At 35.6% G+C, this 20,945-nt stretch overlaps 1 protein-coding gene across 3 annotated transcripts in view; it reads right to left on the bottom strand.

Annotated features, from left to right (window-relative positions):
- Positions 1-18,848: 18,848 nt before the first annotated feature.
- The window catches only part of NGR-A1 (neuropeptide receptor A1), a 143,232-nt gene continuing 141,135 nt past the window's right edge, over positions 18,849-20,945 (bottom strand). For all 3 annotated transcript variants that reach the window (XM_073087834.1, XM_073087833.1, XM_073087835.1), the window contains one exon: positions 18,849-20,602. In XM_073087834.1, coding sequence (XP_072943935.1) covers positions 19,303-20,550 — 1,248 coding nt within the window. In that variant the 5' untranslated portion in view covers positions 20,551-20,602 and the 3' untranslated portion in view covers positions 18,849-19,302. The remainder of the gene's footprint in view (positions 20,603-20,945) is intronic.

Raw genomic sequence — 20,945 nt, 5'->3', positions numbered from 1 at the left:
TCAAATTAAGTGCATCAGAAGTGAGTATTATTAAATAAGAAGAAATTTTAGTCACGCCATGTGGCCATTCATATATGCCACATGGACAGTTTTGAGTTCGATTAGACATTACGACTTAATAATAAATTTAGAGTTTTCTTTCCAGTCTGTGTGTTCGTGTCATCACTTTTGTATGTATTCATGTGCTCACGATGGCACTTCGTTTTAGTCGGAGGTTGTAAAAGATCTTCTTGAAACAAATCTTCTAATCGATTTCTTATTCCAGGCTTGTTTGCTCGGAATTAGTTTTTATAGGCAGGGAAATATTCATGTGACCATAATTATATTCCTATTTATAATCTTTTCAAATTTGCAAGATTACTTTTTTGATTCAGTTTGCTCGCTAAGAAAGTGTTTGAAATATTAGTATATTTTTATTTTACAAAAGAGCACTAATTAATTACTAAATAGGGTAATTTGAATTTAACAGTAATTTGGTTGACTGAGATTGATGATAATTATAAGTAATCAAATAAATAATATAAGTACATACATTATTTTTACGAGCAACCTGTAATGTTTAGTTATCTTGACAAAGGTGACAAATTAATTGGGTAAAACTACGTCTTTATGATAAAACAAAATAAAAGAAAATCTGTCTGCTCAGTTCGAGAAACATCGGCTGATGATAAGTATATTCCATCAATGCTTATCAAATCTCGCCGGCCGCTAACTTTATTCCAAATAATTCACATCTGAGGGTGAAATTTGAAAACTTGGTGACGCATCAATTTTCATCTTATTAACTTCGACCTTGCTCGTGATATCGGATAAATTAGATTTTGTTTCGTAAAGGAATCGCGCCTCTGTTTAATACATTTTTGGGCCCAGGATTTTCTGAAATTTGTACTAGCTGAGGCTAAATGAGATGAAAATGATATTCTTTTAAAAATAAAGCCGAAGTGGATACTGAATTAAGGAAATAAAAGTAAGAAATTAAATTATAACGCGAGCTTATATTAAAATGAAAAATGAGGGCAGACTTTGTCTGCGCCAGACACCAAAGATTTTATTATAATGTCTAAGTAGACCGTAAAGGTCAAGGAAACATAAAAAATACACACTTAAACTACCCAGACGGTATTTAGTATGCCTTATAACAACAGCGTTAAGTGATGTGGTTAAGTTTGAGCGTAGTTAGGTAGAAATCTCACATGTGACGATTTAGTCCATTATATTTTTAAGGCGTATCCATTTGAAGCCAATATCAGGAAGGAATCCAATTCTACTGTTGATTAAGGATGTCTCCTTCGAAATATTCGTTAATACTTCGTTACCTGAGGTGACGCTTTTATTTACACCTATTACCTAATTACTTAATATTCATGTTTGTTTTATTTTCATGCGAAACTCTTTGGAAGCGGAATTATGGAATCAAAACTAGATGAGAAGCTCCTTTCGATGAAGGTATTAAAATATAAGCACTTATATTACTAACGTTCACATTTGTATACACAGATTACCTAGATGTTTTATAAAGTCTTCTATTCTGATGGAATTAAAGCTGATGGGTAAAAACCTATAATTTACGATGTTAATTGAAGTATTAATAACGTTAATATTAAGGAGCCAGTTAAAGTGTATTGCCCCAAGTGAACAATAAAAGGCGTATCAATGTATCATTACTTTTGTTAGAATAAACGAAATATGATAGTGCCAAAGACATCAATTAGTCTGACGGTAAAGGTGAAAATTCAGCTTTTCATTGCAATAGAGATTGATGATAAATAATGATTAACGCATTAATATTTTTTGGAAAATTAAATAAATACTCTGTATTTACATTTATAAGTCCACGTGATTAATTACAATCTAGTACTTATAATTCAAAGGAACAGTAATTTAATATTGGACACAATTTGAAGCGTTGAAACTAAATAATGAGTACGTCTTTCATTACACACGACGTTTGAAAGCAGTAGAACCGTTTTTAGTTTGACACCGGAGCCACCACTGCCACATCCATTTCTGCCTTATAACAACAGAATTAAGCGCTACGGTGTTCCGGTTTGAAGTCTATGGTAAGCAAACGTAAGACATCCTTATCCGGGGCGTACTAACTAAGTCCTCAGAGATGGCAAGGCACCTTTAGCCCATCTTAGGAAGGAATCTAATGTTATCTGGGGTTCATTACAGATGTCCATATACTTGGTATGATACGTAATCATGAGGTGAACTGCATGCGCATTTGCTACCCTTTTATTATAAAAAATAAGAAAGCAATTAATTTTGAAGAAAACTATGTATAGCGCGATGAGTATCAAAATATTCCAAAATGTATTTCAAAAGTAAATTTTCTTTGAAGTTACAACTGTTGGCTTTTGTTCGTGATTTCGTTTCGTTTAATAATAAAGGATTTTACTTTCAAGAGCATTATCTGGTTTCATTTTATTAAATGCCAGTCACGACACTCGTATACCTTAAGCCAAAACCTGGCAACAAATAAAGTTTAGTATTGTCACGTTTAGGCCCCGTTCTCACTGTTTCTTTTAAACGCCACAACTTGTTTTCTCATTAGTTTAATTGTCTAATGGAAATTGGATATGAATTGTGATATGAACTTGAATTTTCGTTTATTTTTGCCATAAATTTATTAACACAAATTATTATAGTTCCGAGACTTTTTAGGACAGTGAGAAAATGCTAATAATTTGAAATAGGAAAATTAAACTTCCATCAGATATAATAGACTCGGTATCTTAACTTAGCAGTTGACTTTTTCTTCCCATCGAGATCATTCTCACGTGATATCTAATATGATATCCTCGCAAAAATTGTGAAAATATATAAGTTGATACCGCCCAGTTCAATTTGTGCCTAATTATCCAGAGGACGATATTTGCGAAGGACGTCTAAGAACCTAATAAGGGCCGCACCTGCCTCAAACCGTGACGAAGGTATTCCATTGTGTGTCCTAAATATTAGCTCTAAGTACCGTGCTTGAGCCCTGTGTCCACGTAAATGCTTTGTTGAAAGAATACTTATGCCTACAAGCAATTAATGCGTTGAATGGGGAGCGCTTGATTTCACTAAAATTACACCTTTGTTTTAGTAATTAGGTGCCTTTGATATGAACATACCTTTTGTTTGAGTAACGATGTCTACATTGTATCGTTAGTACCGAAGCTTCTAAGCTTTGATACAGTACAATAGCGTTTGATAGTGCTCCTGCTATCACAAGCACATGAATTCGAAGTTAGTTCTCAGAAACATTGTATCTGTAACGGAGTTGTATACGGGTTTAATCCTATTTAGTTATAAATGCCCTGGGATTGCAGTAAGTTTTTGTTTAAAATATGTGAATTTATAATATTTAATAAAATAAATAATGATCTTGAGGAATACTTTCTTATACAAGTAGTAAACTAGCTTACATTAGCTAATGTACGGGTAGGTGTCCGGTTCCGGGACCAGAATAGGGCTACGGTATCCCCTGCCTGTCGTAAGAGACGACTAAAAGGGGCTTTCGGGGTTTCGGGCGGCAAGAGTGAGAGCTCTAACCGCCCGGCTAGTGACCCCGGGAAGGACGGCGGTATGTGTGGTCGCATTTCGTCGTATACAGCAGACGGTGCGGTGATACAAACTCACCTGGGCGGAGCCCGACGGGACAGTGCGCTGAGAGGACTCTGGTCGCGTTCCTTTGGAGATCCCGGAGTCCTCGACGCAGCGCCCATGACGGCCACCGGGGGGATTTTAGTGCGGTAAAAGTCCCACATAACCTCGTGTCGCTCCCACGGCACCGGGTTCCTTTTGAAGGTTTCCCCTTCGTGAAAAAAAAAGGTGTCCGTCTATGAACATGTGTAATCAGATAAGCCTTAAGTCCTACTTGAAGTCGGCCATAGATGCATATTTATCCCTGAGGACTAAGTTTCCTAATATTGAACATAATAGTATTATATTCCATAGGTACTTAAAACTCTGTCATGGAAAGTTTCATCTAAATATACGAGTAGCTAGAAATATAACAACTATTGCTTTGTCCACTGGGAAACAACACATAAGTAAACGCCACAAGTGATAACTTCTTCAAAGAAATCTTCTGAACTATGAAAGAATCATATAAAAGATTCTCATTGTGCATAGAACTTTGCTAAGAGACTTAACAGTTTTCGGACTAGCGTATTTCTATGACGAAGCTTTTCAATTGTGAATAAAGCCTTGGTTGTTTAGTCTGTACGTACTGTTCAGTGTTCGTGAAAAAGCTTATAAACTTCTCGGCCTCTGTTTTAAGGCCAGCCCTGGTATGGTACATCTCTTGAGGACTACTGAAGTCGGAATTCCTTTTGTCATTGTGTGTCCGTGATCACAATATTTAAACCATAATATAATTAGTAGCATATAATAGAAATTGGTGTACCTAGTAGTAATCTTATCGGATTTAAATGAATTGTTTAAGCTCTTCTTGGGTCGAGTAAGTTTTAGTTTTAGCATCATGGTAAAAAGTGTGCAATGTGTGTTGCCAGTGATGACCTACGGCGCCGAAACGTGGTCCTTTACCGTAGGCCTCGTTCGAAAGCTCAGAGTCGCTCAGCGTGCTATGGAGAGAGCTATGCTTGGTATTTCGCTACGAGACATGATTCGTAATGATGAAATCCGTAGACGAACTAAGCTTACCGACATAGCTCTCAAAATTAGCAGGCTGAAGTGGCAATGGGCCGGCCACATCGCTCGGAGGACCGATAACCGATGGGGAAGAAAGGTCCTCGAGTGGCGACCACGCGGAGGCAAAAGGAGTTCAGGCCGCCCCCCGACCAGGTGGACCGACGACCTGAAGAAGACGGCGGGAAACCGCTGGATTCAAAGGGCACGGGACCGGTTGGAGTGGCGCCAATTAGGGGAGGCCTATGTCCAGCAGTGGACCTCAAAAGGCTGATGGATGGATGATCATGGTAAAAAAGGTAGAAAGGTTTGTAATCTCAGAAATATTAATATATACCTTTGAAATAGAAAATGTAAACAACGCTTCGCAAATCTCTTAATGTTTTTGTTTAATTTGGGAAATCCTAGAATATTTTTTACGGTAAATTAAGTATTAGATTCTAAAAACTATGTCAGAACTTTCTAGGAAAAATACTTTCTGCGAAATAATTTTCAAGCAGTCAGACATCCGTATTAATGTAAGTGGTTTATTTTTCTAAATTTGTACAAAGTGCTTAACAAAGCAATAACCACTACAGTACTTTTTCAAAGACTTTTTCGAAATATAAAATGTAATCGTTTTCTGTTCATTATAATTGGTTCGCTGATGTTTCGTGGAAATTATTAATAATCTGAATTGAAGAGAAACATGTTTGAGAAGGTAAGAATGTATAGTTCTAAGTAATCGTAATAAGTTGTTTGGAATAATTTGTCTTTGTTTGGAAAAAGCCAGTGAAAAAAATCTTATAAAATAAGTCACGATATCACGGAAATGTTAAAGTTATTTTTCTCAAATAAGTTCCATGTTTACTAATATAATAAGATTTTTCGAAAAGTTGCGATCGAAGAGATTTGGGGTAAAAAGTATGTAATATTATTTTCTGTACAATTAAATATATACATCAAAGTTGCGTTAAAATAAGTACATAGTTTCCAAAATAAGATAACTATATAACATAAACAATACGAAAGACGATTTTGGAGTGCCTACAATTGTTTTATATGTTATTATCGTACATACAAAATCAGAAAACGACCTTTATTTTAGAATTAAAAAGAGACAGTTAAATATTTATTTATTTGTGTTACATATTCTTTTATTTTCTTTGTTATCCGTTTCGAAGAAAATCCGTTTTCGATGTTAAATTTCGTGTAATGTTTAATGGCTTGTACAAGTTCTGTTTTGTATATTTTATCATGTCAATAAATTTGTAACCACTAGATATTTTTGTTCAGTAAAATAGAGGTTTTTAGATAAAAGGAATCCTTAGATTAAATTTGTCACAATCACATTCTTCAAACTTAATAATATTTTGTTTGTTATTTATAATATGTACACTCACGAGATCAGGACCAAGGGTTAGTATATTTGAGGCCTTCATACACAGCCCTGAGGAAAATGAAACGAACTGCGTAGAAAGACCACGTTATACTGTTCTCTAAATATGAGGAGAGTTCTAGCCCATGTCCAGCAGTGGGACATAAAGAAGCCACCTATCGCAGCGTAATTTTACTACGAAATGCAATACACGACTACTTACTATTTGTTTTAAAGAAAGTGTCTGAAACTTTATTTTTATACATTCATGATTTTATGAATAAACGGTAAGCCCTCCCCTATTGTTTTCGCGGTAACACGTTATCGCTTTCACGAAACTTTCAAACAACCCTAATGCCATTTAGGTGTTTTATGTTACAACTAATTTAGAGCTTATATTAAGTTTTATTGCGTTTATATCCAAATAGTTTTACAACTTTGTAACTAGCTAAACCAATTTCAAAGTTAAATTTTATGTTGTGTTCATTTTCCACCGTCTTGCTTATTTTTATTTTAACACTTTAAAAGGGAAGTAAAATCTGAGCAGTGTATATTATTATGATACTCGGTGTGACTCACAGGGACAAAATTATTTTAATATGTTACCAATTAAAAAAATAATAATGATGATTTCCCCTTCATGTACCTAGTCCCTATTTTTTATGTAACACTAAATGAAATTGGCGTTATACCTAGGGACCCGGACGGTCATAGTTGCTACGCATGAGGATTTACTTAGAACGCCTCTCTGAACAAACGCAGTTTGTTGTTTTACAAATTTCTTTATTATGTCCAGCTGGACTCCAAATTCACTAGTTTGGTACGTTCTCTAAAACTATATTGTATACCTATATTTTTTTTTCTGTGCTCTATAGTATAAAGTAAAATGTTTTTATATTTATAACATGTTTATATTCACAATTATTTTTATAATATTTTGTGTCGTAAAATTTTGTTTATATGCCGTAGAAGTTTTAAAGTTATTTATATAATCAAATGACTGTTATTTTAAATTAATGTGTGTTGTTTCTTTTAAAGATTTTAAGAGACAATGTTTAATGAAGTATATTTCAAAGATCTTAAAAAAGTTTGCCACATTTTTTTAACGTAGCTATCTTTATTGTTTAGTTATTTTTGATTCAAAACTCTGTGCCAGATCTGTATGGTGACGGTTATTCTATATGTGTCAAAAATTGCATAAATATCGCAATATCTCATCAGTTTAGTAAATAAAAGTTAACTTGTGTGCATTCCTCGTTATATTAATTTATCACCTATTCGAAATACGACTGGCGTCACAGCGAAAATTGAACACATCTGTTGAGATCTGTTGAACATTTCTAAGGGGAAATTTCGCTTAAGAATATTCTTTCTTGTCATGGTAGAAATACGACAAATCAACGTCTCATTGTATGCTATTGTGTCGAGCGGGAACATAAAGTATGCAAATTAGGCAGTCCTCACACTGCGCAACACGACGCGCGGACATGTTTATCGCACTCATTCCTCCCTTATTCCGACTCCGCGGTAAATCTCACAGCGTGAGACGTGTGATGTATGGAAACACGTGATATTACAAGTATCAGAGCTCTGGGGTGGTGGTGGGAAAAGAATCCTGAACTGAAAGTAATTGTGGTTGCGAATATAAGAAGACAGGGATTAAATGATTTTCTGGGGCTTATAACAATGGTGATGTTCCTTTCTCAAGTCAAGTAAATATACTACATACAATGTATACAATATACATAAATATTGTCGAAAAACATTACTTTCTGCAGTAGGATAAAAATAAACAAATAAAGAACAAGCGACAAGCTATATTTATTAATCCCTTTGCATCTATGCAAATCCCATAGCACCCCTCGGGTGTAAGGGTGATATCGCGACAAACATCAGAGGAACAGGAAAGGGGATGGTTGAAGGGCTGCTGAAAAAGGGCAATTCAAATAAAGGATGTATAATTTATGACATTTGGCTAAGAGTTGAAGTTCAAACAGTTTCAGGCTTTGATATAAAATTTCTTTTATTTTTAGGATCATTTACAACATAACTAGAGTCTCACTAGATAGAACACCCCTCTATTATCAAAACGATAAAATAAATTATGGTTGTGAATATCCGAAATATTTTGTGCATTTATTACTTTGTAACTCTATGTGTATAGTATTTTCTATTGTTTCATGTTTAATTTTCACACAAAGTTATTCACATAATTCGTGATGAAATATATGTACGATTAAAAATATTAAGTTTCAGTAAAAAGTTAATGAAATTCTATTCACAGTGGTTCAGTCTGGTATGACAGTCAGGTAATCAATTTTGTTTATCCATATATGAAATTAGCATTTCGTTTTAAATTGGAGATTAAACATCAAAAAGTAGGTAATATTTTAGATCATATCTTTAACGACGCGCTTACAGTTGTTTAAAAGAAAATAAATGCATTGTTTACGTTGGAAAACAGCATTAACCTCCGCCCTTACCCAGGTGTGGCGTGTCTGGCGAATTTCTTTTATTTTGCTATAAAACTGTACTGTAAATACCTCCAAAATAGCAACTAGAGACTAGAAATGTATTACGGAATTCAGTTGTTAATCTGTACGTCTGGTCGCTGTTTGTACGTTCTTTTTTGTTAACAAATATATTGGTATTATAGTTGAAATGTACATTTCTCAATGTGGAAGCAGTTTTAATAAGGACAAATATGTTCTTTGTTACAGTATCGGATTGAGATTACATTTTTCTTTAGAAATCTAGGCCTATTTGGATATAACGCCTTTGAATTGAGGCTTTGAAATGTAACGAATCTACTTATCCTATGATTTTATTTTCGTTTTGTGTAATATATATTTGTTTAAATAAACGATTTTCTTTTTAAAGCAGTCTTTATGACTGTGCGATGTTGCAATGTTTTGCCTGTGAGTAAGGTATATTACGTGTATTTGTGTATTTAGTAATTAAATGTTGTTATATGGCCACTTACGACTTATAATTGCAATTAATAACTCGTACTTGGATCACCTTGGTACTTGCCGATGGGGTTAACAGAAAAAACATAAAAATGTCACAATAATGATATATTTATTGTTTATCAAAGAAATACAATATTCTCCCTTATTAAATTACAGGCGGTATATAATCTTAAAATGCTTGCGGTAAAATAACTTTCAATAAATTGCGCTATAAATTTTCAATGGATTGCACCGAAAACGAACTTTGTATATTGGAAGTAAAAGTATCAAAGACAATTTTAGTGAAACCATTCAACTTTATTGCAGGTAAACAATAAAAGGGCGCGGCCAGAAGACAGGGATTGATAACAGGGTGCATTTGAAACAGTGAGGGTTTACGACCGGTAATCGGAAAGAAATATATGTTGAAAGGGTGTTTTTAAGGGTGGTACCCCTTAAATCTGTCGTGTGCACTTGGCTGTTATGCGCCAATCTGAATGGTTTAGTTAAATGTTACCTGAGACGTTATGGTACCTGAGACATTCTTTGTTGAGTATTAGACATTTATTGAAATTGTGACTAGAACTTTATATTCGAGCAGTCTGTTTATAGGTTGAACGATACATACATGCGTACATATTGATAAATAGACCTTCTGCTACAGTTTACCAATATTTTTATATACCTATGTGAATACTGTATTATATCCAATTTCACACAATTTCATCGTCATGATCATGATTTACTAACAATATTATAATATTCATTAAACATTTCTTTGGGATTTGTATGACTAAAAATTAAATCTTAACGGAGCGACGAACATTTTGTAAAGGCTCTTGTAATTACATAATTAACTTAGATTCCCGATCTAATATTCAAATAATTCTTAATGAAGTTGATAAAGTAATTAATGTTATAAGGATACATTTTGTCTTATGGGCTTATTGACGAAATATACAGAAAAAATAAACAAGTAACGGATACACACTGAGATTTATAAAAATGTCTCAATGGTATGTGAAGTCTACCAATACGCACTTAGCCAGCGCGGTGGACTATGACCCAATCCTTCTTACTCTGAGAGGAGACCCGTGCCCAGCAGTGGGACAGTAATGGATTGATGATGATGATGAACTTTTGATTTAAATATTTAGGGTTTCTGTTTGTAAAAACCATAAAACCCGAGGACACACCTGGTTCAATTTCACCAAAAATCGAAAACAAGAAAAAGGCGGCATCGAACTAAAAAAAGAGGAATACTAATTTAGTAGAGAATTTTCAGTAAAAATGTGAAACGGTTTATCACAGGTGTACAGTGGAAGGGCGCGCCCAGACGACAGGGATTGATAACACGATACACCGGGACCGGGCGATGTAATCGGAACTGTCTGTTTCTGTCTGTCTGTCTGTCTGTTCGATAAATCGGATTCTATCTGTTTTAAAGTTAACTTTTTTGCTACTAATTTTGTAAATATTATTAATATTGGTATAAATGATTAAGTTTTATTTAAGTCTGCGGTTGGTGCATCTATGAAAAGTCTAAAGTAGGAATATCTACACCTATCTGGGGTAGATCACGGATATCCCTGGGCGGCAGTAGCCACTTACCATCAGGTGGATTGCATGCTCGTCGGCTACTCCTATATTATAAAAATGTCTATATATTTTTATTTGTAAAGTGAGTGCAACCATAGTATGGTTAATTTATTTCATATGTATTGATTTGTTAATACGAAGATAGAATACACAATATAATACAATACACAACGACATTACAATACAAGATGTATTGCTCTCAAATTTACTCATACTGACAAATAATATTCAAAATCATGTAGGAAAATGCAAAAATAATAATTTCCTTTTATAATAATTTCCATCTCTTTACTAGGCATATACATCTTTCAATACATATCATACGTTCGCTGTGTTTTTTCAGCCATTTCCACAATGGGTGTAACGAACCGCAGGCAGCCCGCACTTCATGAACTTTGTTAAATGTTATTTCAGAAAACCTTCATATCCAACTTAGAGTAATACATTTCTGGATGGTTTGTTTTAATGTTGCGGTTCGCCAGATTGTAAACAAAGGAATAAAATTGTACTACTTTTCTTTTGTATTTAAAAATTAATGACCTGAAAAGTAAAAGTTAAGCATGCAACTCTGACACAATGTTTTCGCTTACTATAGTCATAATTTTAAGGCGGTAAGTTCGTGATTGGACTCGATGGTGCCTCTATCATCATACTTATTTTTGCTTTGTTATAACAGTTTTAGCCTTGTTCTTTTTCGGTTACAAATGTGTGGTAAGGAAGAGGCACTTAAACTTGATGTATTTCTTATCGGACAGCAGTGACTACTTACCTTGCACCATATACCTTTTTTTTCCGGAGAAATCCTCATGAATACCCTTACTCCCGAGGGAGCGAAAGGGATATGTCGGACTCATACCGACTAAAACTCCGCGGCGTTCCTCTGGACGCTCGATGCCGGTTCACGAGAAGCGTTAGCATTACATTCGCGGCCCGGCAACGTCGGCCGGCGCTGATTTTAACGCCAGCCACGTCCCGAGATGGAGGGGCCCCTATTACTGGTGTCCCTCATGAGATGAGCGTGCAGAACGGACACACGACACCTCGAGCCTTAAAACTGGAGTTGGATTCCCCCGAATCCGCCTCGGTGGGCTCATAGGACGGGGAAAGGGCGGCCTTCACCATGAGCCGCCCTACGGCGTTCCGTGCACCTGCGACGAAGCGGCTGGGATGCACCATATACCTACTACATGCTCATTTACTACTGTAATAAAAAAAGAAACTGTATTTGGTAACTTATAAAGTTTATTGACAGTTATTTTGGACTGCCAAATGAAAATTTATTACAAAACTATTGACTGCTTCCAAAATGATATTATATTATTGATATTTAATATTTATTTACTGCAAAACTATTTACCGCCTCTAGGGTACTATATTATTAACAGTTTACAAAGATATACCGATAAATCATCAATTCCAGTAAACAAAGGTATCTGAGGATCGAATAATTCCGAACATAATCAATTTCGCTCAAACAGTTTGCAAACTGCCAAAGTACAGCCCTATTCACGATCCTTATCCGATCCGATAATTTGCCCAAACTCTCGAGATAATATCCTTATGCTAAAGTTAATCGGTTTTACATCGGTTAGACGCTTAGATAATCATCTCTGTACTTAAAACTTTATAACAGATTACACGTGAGTTTTTATCGCTTTTGTGCATATTTTACTAACATTTTAGTTTAAATTATTTTTATTAAGTAGTCGTAAATATTTCATTGTCGCTCTCAATATTTTATGCTAAACAAATTGTCCAAAATAACCGTCAATTAACTGACTGATTGATACATCGTGACTAATTCCCATTATTGATATTATAAATTTTTGCCAAACATACATCGAAATTTGTCAATTTTTGCCTCCTAGATGTCAAATTTTGCTTGACTGATAATAATGGGCGAATAGTTTTAACATGTTATAGTAACAATAATTGCCTATAATATTGTCATTTTATACCAACGTTTGTTTTTGTAGGTACCATATCTTAAGGTATAATAACTTTTAAACGTTCCTTTTAGGTCAAATTAGGTTATTTTTGAAATGAAACGACATACATATGGTTTCTCAGGTTGGGAAATGCCCTAGAACTGTAAATTCCTGCCTTCAGGTCACATAATAAAAAGGTATATTATTCTGTGGCCAGGTGGCCAACTCTTCACTAAGCCTATTCCTGCACAAGGACAAATCATATTGCACAAATTGTAAGCCTAATATTAAGAAGTGCTTAAAAGTTTAAGTGTCAGGATAATTTGTATTAAAATCCAAGCAGTCGAAAACCACTCGATTTCACTCCTTATTCACGATCCAATTATTTGGCAAACTTCCTAAGATTATATCCGGGTTCCCAAAGTTTATAGATTTGATGAAAGTAGCAATTTAAGTTGGGTAATTGACCAAAACTTTCGAAATGCCCCGGAAGACAATTATGAAACCTTTTTTCTCTCCCCTTAATTGGACTAATTTATAAAAGGAAAATTGAAATGCATTTTCAACTTGCTTTATAATCATGTTTACTTGCACTCTATCAATGTGTGTACATAATTATTTTAATAACATCAGGGATTATTTCTGTCTGTTTATTATTTTGTAAGTATATTTTGAATATACGCAAGTTTTTACACAAGAGCTGGAGGGACATTTACTCCAAAATTGTTTATAGTTAATGTATAAATTCAAAAACTTTGCACTCTACATAGATCGTCCTGTGTACAAGTCATCGAAAAAACTAATAATAAAATGACAACACTATAGAGTTACATAAAATGTATAAGCACTCCGAAAAAATAAAATAAATATTATTTGTTTGTTAGAACCCGTGGTCCTTAACTTCCTAATAAAAGGGCGATAAAAGACAACTAGTAGAAAGTATTCCCCAACTCTCAATGGACTATACAAGTTCTTAGATCCACTACTACTTTCGAATAACGTTATTTCGGCTTTTTGGGCATAATATCCTGCGGAAAAACTTGTTTTTCCGAAAACCGCATTAAGCCTATTAGCTTCCCCGGGGAAAACGGACTTTGTTGAGAGGTCCTTAAAATACTCTTATTAAAGCTTACTATTAGAGTATATTAATTGGTGTAATTCATTATACTTTCAAATTTGTAAGACTGAGGCATTACGGCCACTTTTATTTTTAGTCATAATTACTATAAGTAGGTACTATTCGTGCGATCGTCGGCAGGCACTGATTCATCATCGCAGTGCCCAAAGTACTTAAGCTATGTATATATTATATAAAGGATGCACGACCATTGTGAGATCGTCATTGTAAGAAAACATTTAAAAAATACAACTTACAAAGACTAAATAGCAGACTTTTAAAATAAGACAAATAAGTACAAGTTTGTTATAAAGTCAACTGAAAACAGAAGCACAGGACCGTAATTCAATTGACGTAAAACTTGTTGTGATTTGATTTCGGATAATCTCGGGCGTCTGTCCGGAAGGTTGAACTGCAAACTGCGAACTGATGCACGTTTGGATTCACTCGTCTGTCGCAATTTAATGTCGAAAATAAAATCGCAATCTTGTTGAAGTCTCGTCTGCGAGCGATCATTTCGTCTTAACTCGGACTCGTCTCGTCGTAACTCCGACTCGTTTTCGTCACAACTGTACACAAATGTGCTATTCTTTGCGACTTCCGTCCACTCTTTTGGGTAATGAAATGTGTTTCCGTAGAACAAATCAATAACCAGTAGGCATTTTACTAATATGTATATGTCATACTGGTTAGTACTTATGGTGTTAAAGGAAAATGTTTATGTAATGTAAGTTTATTTATGAACTTACAAGAGCAAATAAGCCGGTAATGTAAGATAAGGGGTTACACCTCAAATAAGTCTGCTTCGTGATTTTTGTTGAATGTTAAGTTAGAATGATTCAGTAAGAGTCATTGCCCCAATTTGTCCAATAAAACAAAAAACCGCAGTACTTAACAATGCTGTGATTAGGCAAAAAAGGTGTAGTGAACACTAAAATAATCATCACGTTATCAACTATAGTACATCAAATGTAGTAGTAAAAATTAGTCCTAAACAATTAAAAACGTCTTTAAGTATAATTATGAAAGACGGGTTGTGAAGTTCTGCCTACTATCGAAGGCCCACTAAAAGGGAATAAACGTAATGTTTATCAGCGTTAAAATCAAGATCGTTTTAAGTACTTGTTCGAACGTTAAAGATATACGAGTAGCGAGTGAATTAAACAATGAAAAGGCTATAAACAAAAGCAAAAAGCAATCTAATAAGTTTACACGCGTATTCCCTGTGCAAGTATGTTTGCGTTGTGTATATGTATGAAGCGATAATATCGTCCATGGATACGTCGGTAATGAGACAGCTACCGAAAAATGGGGAGACGAGAATATCGTCAAGGATTTGCACGAAATTAAATCAATTAAAACTTTATGAACGTTTCTAAAGTCCTTGTTCGGGGTCTGATGATATCTGACGAAATTAACGCCTGTTTAGCGATTATTAATTGAATCAGGTCGCGGGGGAGAAATTAAAATGTCTTTTGTAATTCGAGTGTCGAGGGCAGATTGACTTCCGATTTCGGGACTCTTTTGATTTGATGATTTAGCGTCTATGGCAGGTACTGAAAATTATCGAATTTTAGAATTGCTAAGCTATTTATTTAAAAGTGCTTTACTTGCGAAACGTATTTAAAAGTCTGTGAACTCTTTACTTTACAAAATAATTGAATGTTAATGGCAAACAAGTGCTCTTGCCCTTGATTTAAATGCCCTTGATTTATAAATTACTTGAATTCGTATAAGAGTTTATTTCATTTCATTAAAGGGTTTTCTAATTTTCATTAAAATGTTATATTAAAGTCTTGAATACGTTTGTCGCTGAAATTACCAGAATAGTCAGTAAGACATAATTGCTTTTCCATTTCTAAATTAACAGAAATCCCAACATTAATAGTTGGAACTAGAAAAAGAGTTTATGGCCTCTGTACCTCTAAAGGTACTGCCAGCTCCAAAAGTAGATGAACAGATTAAGTTTTCCAAAGTACCTATACACACATTTCATCAAATTTTGACCCTTTACAACTGTAGTAAACAATGTTGCATAATATTTTTCATTTAGTTTAAAAATCTCAACACTTTTTTTTCGTTGTGTAAGAGTTACCAGGAGGACTAGGGATTACTCGCTCTTCTGAATAGAACACATTAGTGTGAGTGTGAGTATTAGCGTTATTGCCATTGTTACTTCTCATGGACATCTTTGACTACCTCCCTACAAAATACCTGGAGCCAATCGCAAATACCTTCAGCTCTTGAAGACTAAGATTGTCTCCTCATATGCAAGTTTGGCGATTTGAGAAATGTCTGCGTCTTTATGTGACTACAGTAAAGCAAAAAATACGGTTAATATTTTTATAAGTTTTTTTGTAAAATAAATGGTCCGCTCCCTCCGTGCCTTTCGGTTTCATGCGTGTTCTTGTGAATCCATTGTATTTTTTCCACTATTTTTCACATTAATATTAATAATAATGGTATTGCCACAGACCTGTATTTGTTTAAATATAGGTCTGTGGGTATTGCAAAATACAAATGTTTAATTTATGAATTTATTCACCTTCCAGTCCTAAGAAAACAGAATTTAATTTGTTCTAATAAAATACTGTTACAGGACCCTTTATCTGTGCAAACAATATTTCAATCCCGATCGGCGCCCGACCTACTTAACCAATTGCGCCCCATCCCCTGCGAAGACAGCCGTCCTTCTTAATTATGTTACGGACACACTGCCTTCACAACACATCAACTCTTTTGCCAACAATATTATGCTAAAATTATTCGATAAGGAACAGAGGCTCCCTCTGAGTGATAAAATAATAATAAGTGCTCCGAAGAAGTGTTTGATCGAGTAACTTTTTATTTAATTACGGATGAAGTTTTGTCCATATTGACTAAAGGTACATCACGATTTATTCCATCCTTAATATAAAGCTAAAGTAAACTCAGAGTGCATGAAAAGACCTTTTAATAAACGGTACAAAAATAGCTATCCCTTAAAGTCAGTGAAGCATGGGGAACCTTTGACCATGCGACTGAAAGTACTTTCCATTAGCAGGCCCGTTTTCCTTATCGATAGGATTATTGCTTTACAAAAAAGTGTTTCCTCATGTAGTCCTAATCTCTACACGGGGTTCGCTCCCCGGCCAGCCATATTTTTGAACGATGCATTTAGATATCTGCTCTGGGTGTTTGTGTATTCGTCTATGCGTGTGTCCATGACACTCACGATATAGGGAATCCAAGTGTGGGGCTGTGTGTGTTGAAAGCGTTTATTTATTTATTTATTCAGATAGATGGTCCATATTACCCTCAGATAAACATTTTCCTATTATCTGGTGCAGTCAGATAAGTACGCAGAGGCATAATGGAATATTTTATTCCGGTTTCAATATCATACATACAAAAGCGGATATGAGTGAAAAACGTCAAGGGAAATCACAAAACGTACGTCTCATGTACCAAATAATAATACATAATATGTAACAGTTCATCTATATAACGCCCTATTTTTGCACTTATAATAATTAACTTGCCGACATAAAGTTGGCGGTTCTTGTACTATTCGTATGTCACTGCTTGGTGTTTTAGGAAATTAAAACATATTGTTATTCGAACACCCGCCCAAATTGAATGAGGCAACTGAATGAGTTATTTACAGCAGTAATTTATAATTCTAATTTATATTACATCAGCGTCCGATCTTGTCTAATGTTTGGAGTACTCGAATTGAGAGAATTTGATTCTGTAAGGCCCTGATTATATCCACAGATTGAAAGTGTAAGACATGGCGTGGCAGTCAAAATTACTATTGTGGTCAGTACCCTTACCATGAGTTTTCAAAACATCCCACAATTTTACGTTACGTTTACTCAATCCATTATTATGTTTATTATGTAAACATTTAATGTTACTTTACTGACATTATACTTCTGATTCAATCCGGTAGGAGCGGTAATTGGAAATTAAATGGGAAAAACATTCATATTTGTCAAAACGTAAAAATTCATGGTAAGGGTACTGGTTTGAAGAATAAAATAAGTATATTGTATGAGATTTATAGATGGTCTGTTCTTTTGACCTTTTTTAAGACATTATAGTCCACTGAAGATTAGATTCGTGAGTAGTAAATTAAAATTATATTTTTTTATCTTTTCTAACTTTAATAAACGTAGTAACTTGGAAGAATCTGATAGAAATAATATTGATAAAGATTTAAAGACGAACCCAACATGTCTCATGTCTCCCCGTTTTGCATATTTATGTGCAATTATTGGTAAACTCATGCATATGCAAATCCGGTGAGGCTGGCTATTCTCGGGATTATCGGATGTAATCCGGGTATACCGACGCTGGTCCTCCTGGGCGGCATTGGTATAACCGGCTCGGTGTGGGTCACGTTGTGTTGTTTATGACCTTAGGGGACATTGGGGACAATGGATGGTTTAGTAATTTAAATTTAAGCCTACGGAAGCTTTGTTTACTGAAATAATATCTGATGATTGAGTATCGAGTGGCGCAGTACAGTCATGGATAGTACGCCGATCAAACGCCGATAGTAGTCCGTTTGATTCCTGACATGAATAAGTTTGTATGAGCTTTTGTGATTAAATTTACTAGTAAAGCTCCATAATTACAGTTAGATGCTTCAACCCACTCAAAAAAGTAACATAGGAATGATCAATTTTTTGTCCGGGAATTAAACCTGGAAACTTCCGCGTGGCCAAAAAGTTTGATTAATTATGTATCGAAGTGTTTTCTAAGAATATGACTACATAGGCTAAACAAATAAATCGTTCTTGCTATTTTCTTCACTCTTATACTATCGTATATGTTATCTTGTTCATCGTTAGAGTCTATATAAATCAGACATTATTCGTAAACACTGTATTAACACTATTTCTATTGTTAGCGTTCTACTATGAAGCTGGCTCGGTGATGTGCCACCAAACAACTAGAGATTTTTTTATTACTTTTGTTTATTCCAGGAATTCCTAACATTAAAAACTTTACCCACCCGTTTCTTGATTATCACTACCGCTCGTAGGCATCTGTAATCAACTCCAAATACTGTCGGATTCTTAATTAGGATGTGTAGCTACCACTGAGAACTAAGTTGCCATGGTTCGGGTATTGATACTTTTTCACACTTTATCCCTACCATATTAAATATAAGAACCCTTTAAGCAGTAACATGTTTTGAAATCAGCGACAGATTTTAATATCAAATTAAAGTATATTTACTAAAGAGTTTTTTGTAATAAAACAACAAATAATGACGAATTAATTATATTCCAACTTTGACATTATGACAATTGTGTGAATATTTACACGATATGTACATTTTTACAGCATAATTAATTAATGGTATACAAATATTAATATTTTAATTATTCGCTATGCGATAAAAAACTACCTAGACTTAATAAATTCATCGTTACAACCCTAGGCCGAAAAACTCCATATATGCCTGCTATCAAACAACGGACACACATCGATAAGATACTTTATACAGACGAGCACTCGTATACACTAACAACACTCTCGGCAGAGATAACTGGAGTCGATCTGGCGGGCTCACCGACAACTGCGGAGACAGGGCTCGTGTCTCCGGCAGTTGTCAGACACATGACACTGCAGTCTTTAACACTAATCTATGGACACGATAAGCGTGTCTTCTTCTAGCACGGCGCTGGAGGGCTCGCGGCGTCGGCGCGAAGCCCGCACTCAGAGCTTCGTGTGTGACAGGCCGTTTGGAGCTATCAGGGGCGCCAGGGCTCCAGGCCTCGCGTCCATCGGGAACGCCTCGCTGACGGCGGCCGATCGTGACGTCATCGCTGTGGAAGCTTCCGATCGCGACCCACCCACACCTGGTGGAGCAGTCAATCCCCTTGTCTCTGCATTCCGTGCTTGCGCCCGGGCGACGCCACCGCCTTTCTTCCTCGGTATCACACTGTTCTCAACGTGCAACGTCGCATTCACATCCTTCCCAGCAGCGCAAGTACATGCCTTTAGGAAACTCTTCTTGAAGTTGTCCGACAAAAAGGCGTATAGAATCGGATTCATGGCAGAGTTGCTGTAGCTGAAGCAGGCTGCGACGAGGAAAACGGTAATTGTAATTCGGCTAGCACAAGCTGTTGGCGGAGAATAAATCAGGGCCACTTGGAATGCCCAATACGGTAGCCAACACAACACGTAAACAGCAATCACAGTTAAAACTAACTTTGTGACTTTTCTATGTGAGCGCTTTTTCTCCTTAGATTTGTTCTTCGGTCCTACAGTTTTCAATTTTCTAATTACGAGGCAGTAAAAGACGAAGATGAGAGTCAGAGGTGCAGCAAAACCAAGAGCAAAGGAATAAAGTATGAACGATGTTTGGCCTTTGTTGAATTCCCGTTCGGGCCACACGATATTACAGGACAGCCCATTATCAGTTTCTATCAATGTCGTATACATAAATATGGGAGTCATGACTAACACGGACGCGGTCCAGGCGGCGGCAGAGACCACGCGTGACACGAACGGGGTTCGCAGTCGAGGCGCCGCTATCGGGTGGCACACCGCTATGTACCTATCGGCGCTCATGATGCAAAGGAAGATACTACTCGTGAATTGATTTATGCCCGTCGATATCATGTAGGCCTTGCACATAAATCTTCCAAAGGGCCAAGCGCGCAGGGACATCGTTATGATTAGAAACGGTATTCCAATTAGGAAGCATTCGTCGGCTATTGCGAGGTTAACTATGTACATGTTGGTGACCGTTTGCATTTTCGAATAGCGCAGTACGACGTAGATCACAAGTGTGTTCCCCAGGAGTCCAACGACGCATACCAACGCGTACAAGATCTGCGTGACGATGTATACAACTGGCAGATTAATATTCGGACAGTTCTCGTAAGTGCTGTTGAACGTAACGTTATCATCGTACGTGTAGTTGCCGTTTCCATACATTTCCACTTCCTCCATCTCCATGTTTGCAAATAACGTTATCTCGAAGAAAGTTGTTCTCAAAGACGATGTTTATCTGAAAATTAAAATAACATAAATTGAGAATATATTACGCAAGAGATCAAAGGTTTTTGGTACAACAATATTAATGAAAGAAATAAAGTTTTTCTTTGAATACCTCTTCGGTTCAAGAAATAACAAAACTCGCGAGTAGTAGTTCAAGTTGTTATCTGTATGACAAATGGTTTTTATGTAGCAATATTGGATATTGTTTTATTACTTTTCCTTTTTATTCTATTTCAGGAAAAGAAATACTTTGTCGTCAAAATGATATATTTATATTATTTAATGCCACCTATGAGTGATTTTCTTGTTGATTGTGTTTATGCTCGCACGCGTGGCCTACATGCGTGCAATTA

This window comes from Epargyreus clarus, unplaced genomic scaffold, assembly GCF_041222505.1.
Source record: "Epargyreus clarus isolate Ecla_fem2 unplaced genomic scaffold, WU_Ecla_fem_2.2 ptg000026l, whole genome shotgun sequence".
In the NCBI taxonomy this organism is placed as follows: Eukaryota; Metazoa; Arthropoda; class Insecta; order Lepidoptera; family Hesperiidae; genus Epargyreus; species Epargyreus clarus.
Note: the sequence above shows the minus strand (reverse complement) of the source record. Positions and strands in the feature narration are given on the sequence as shown.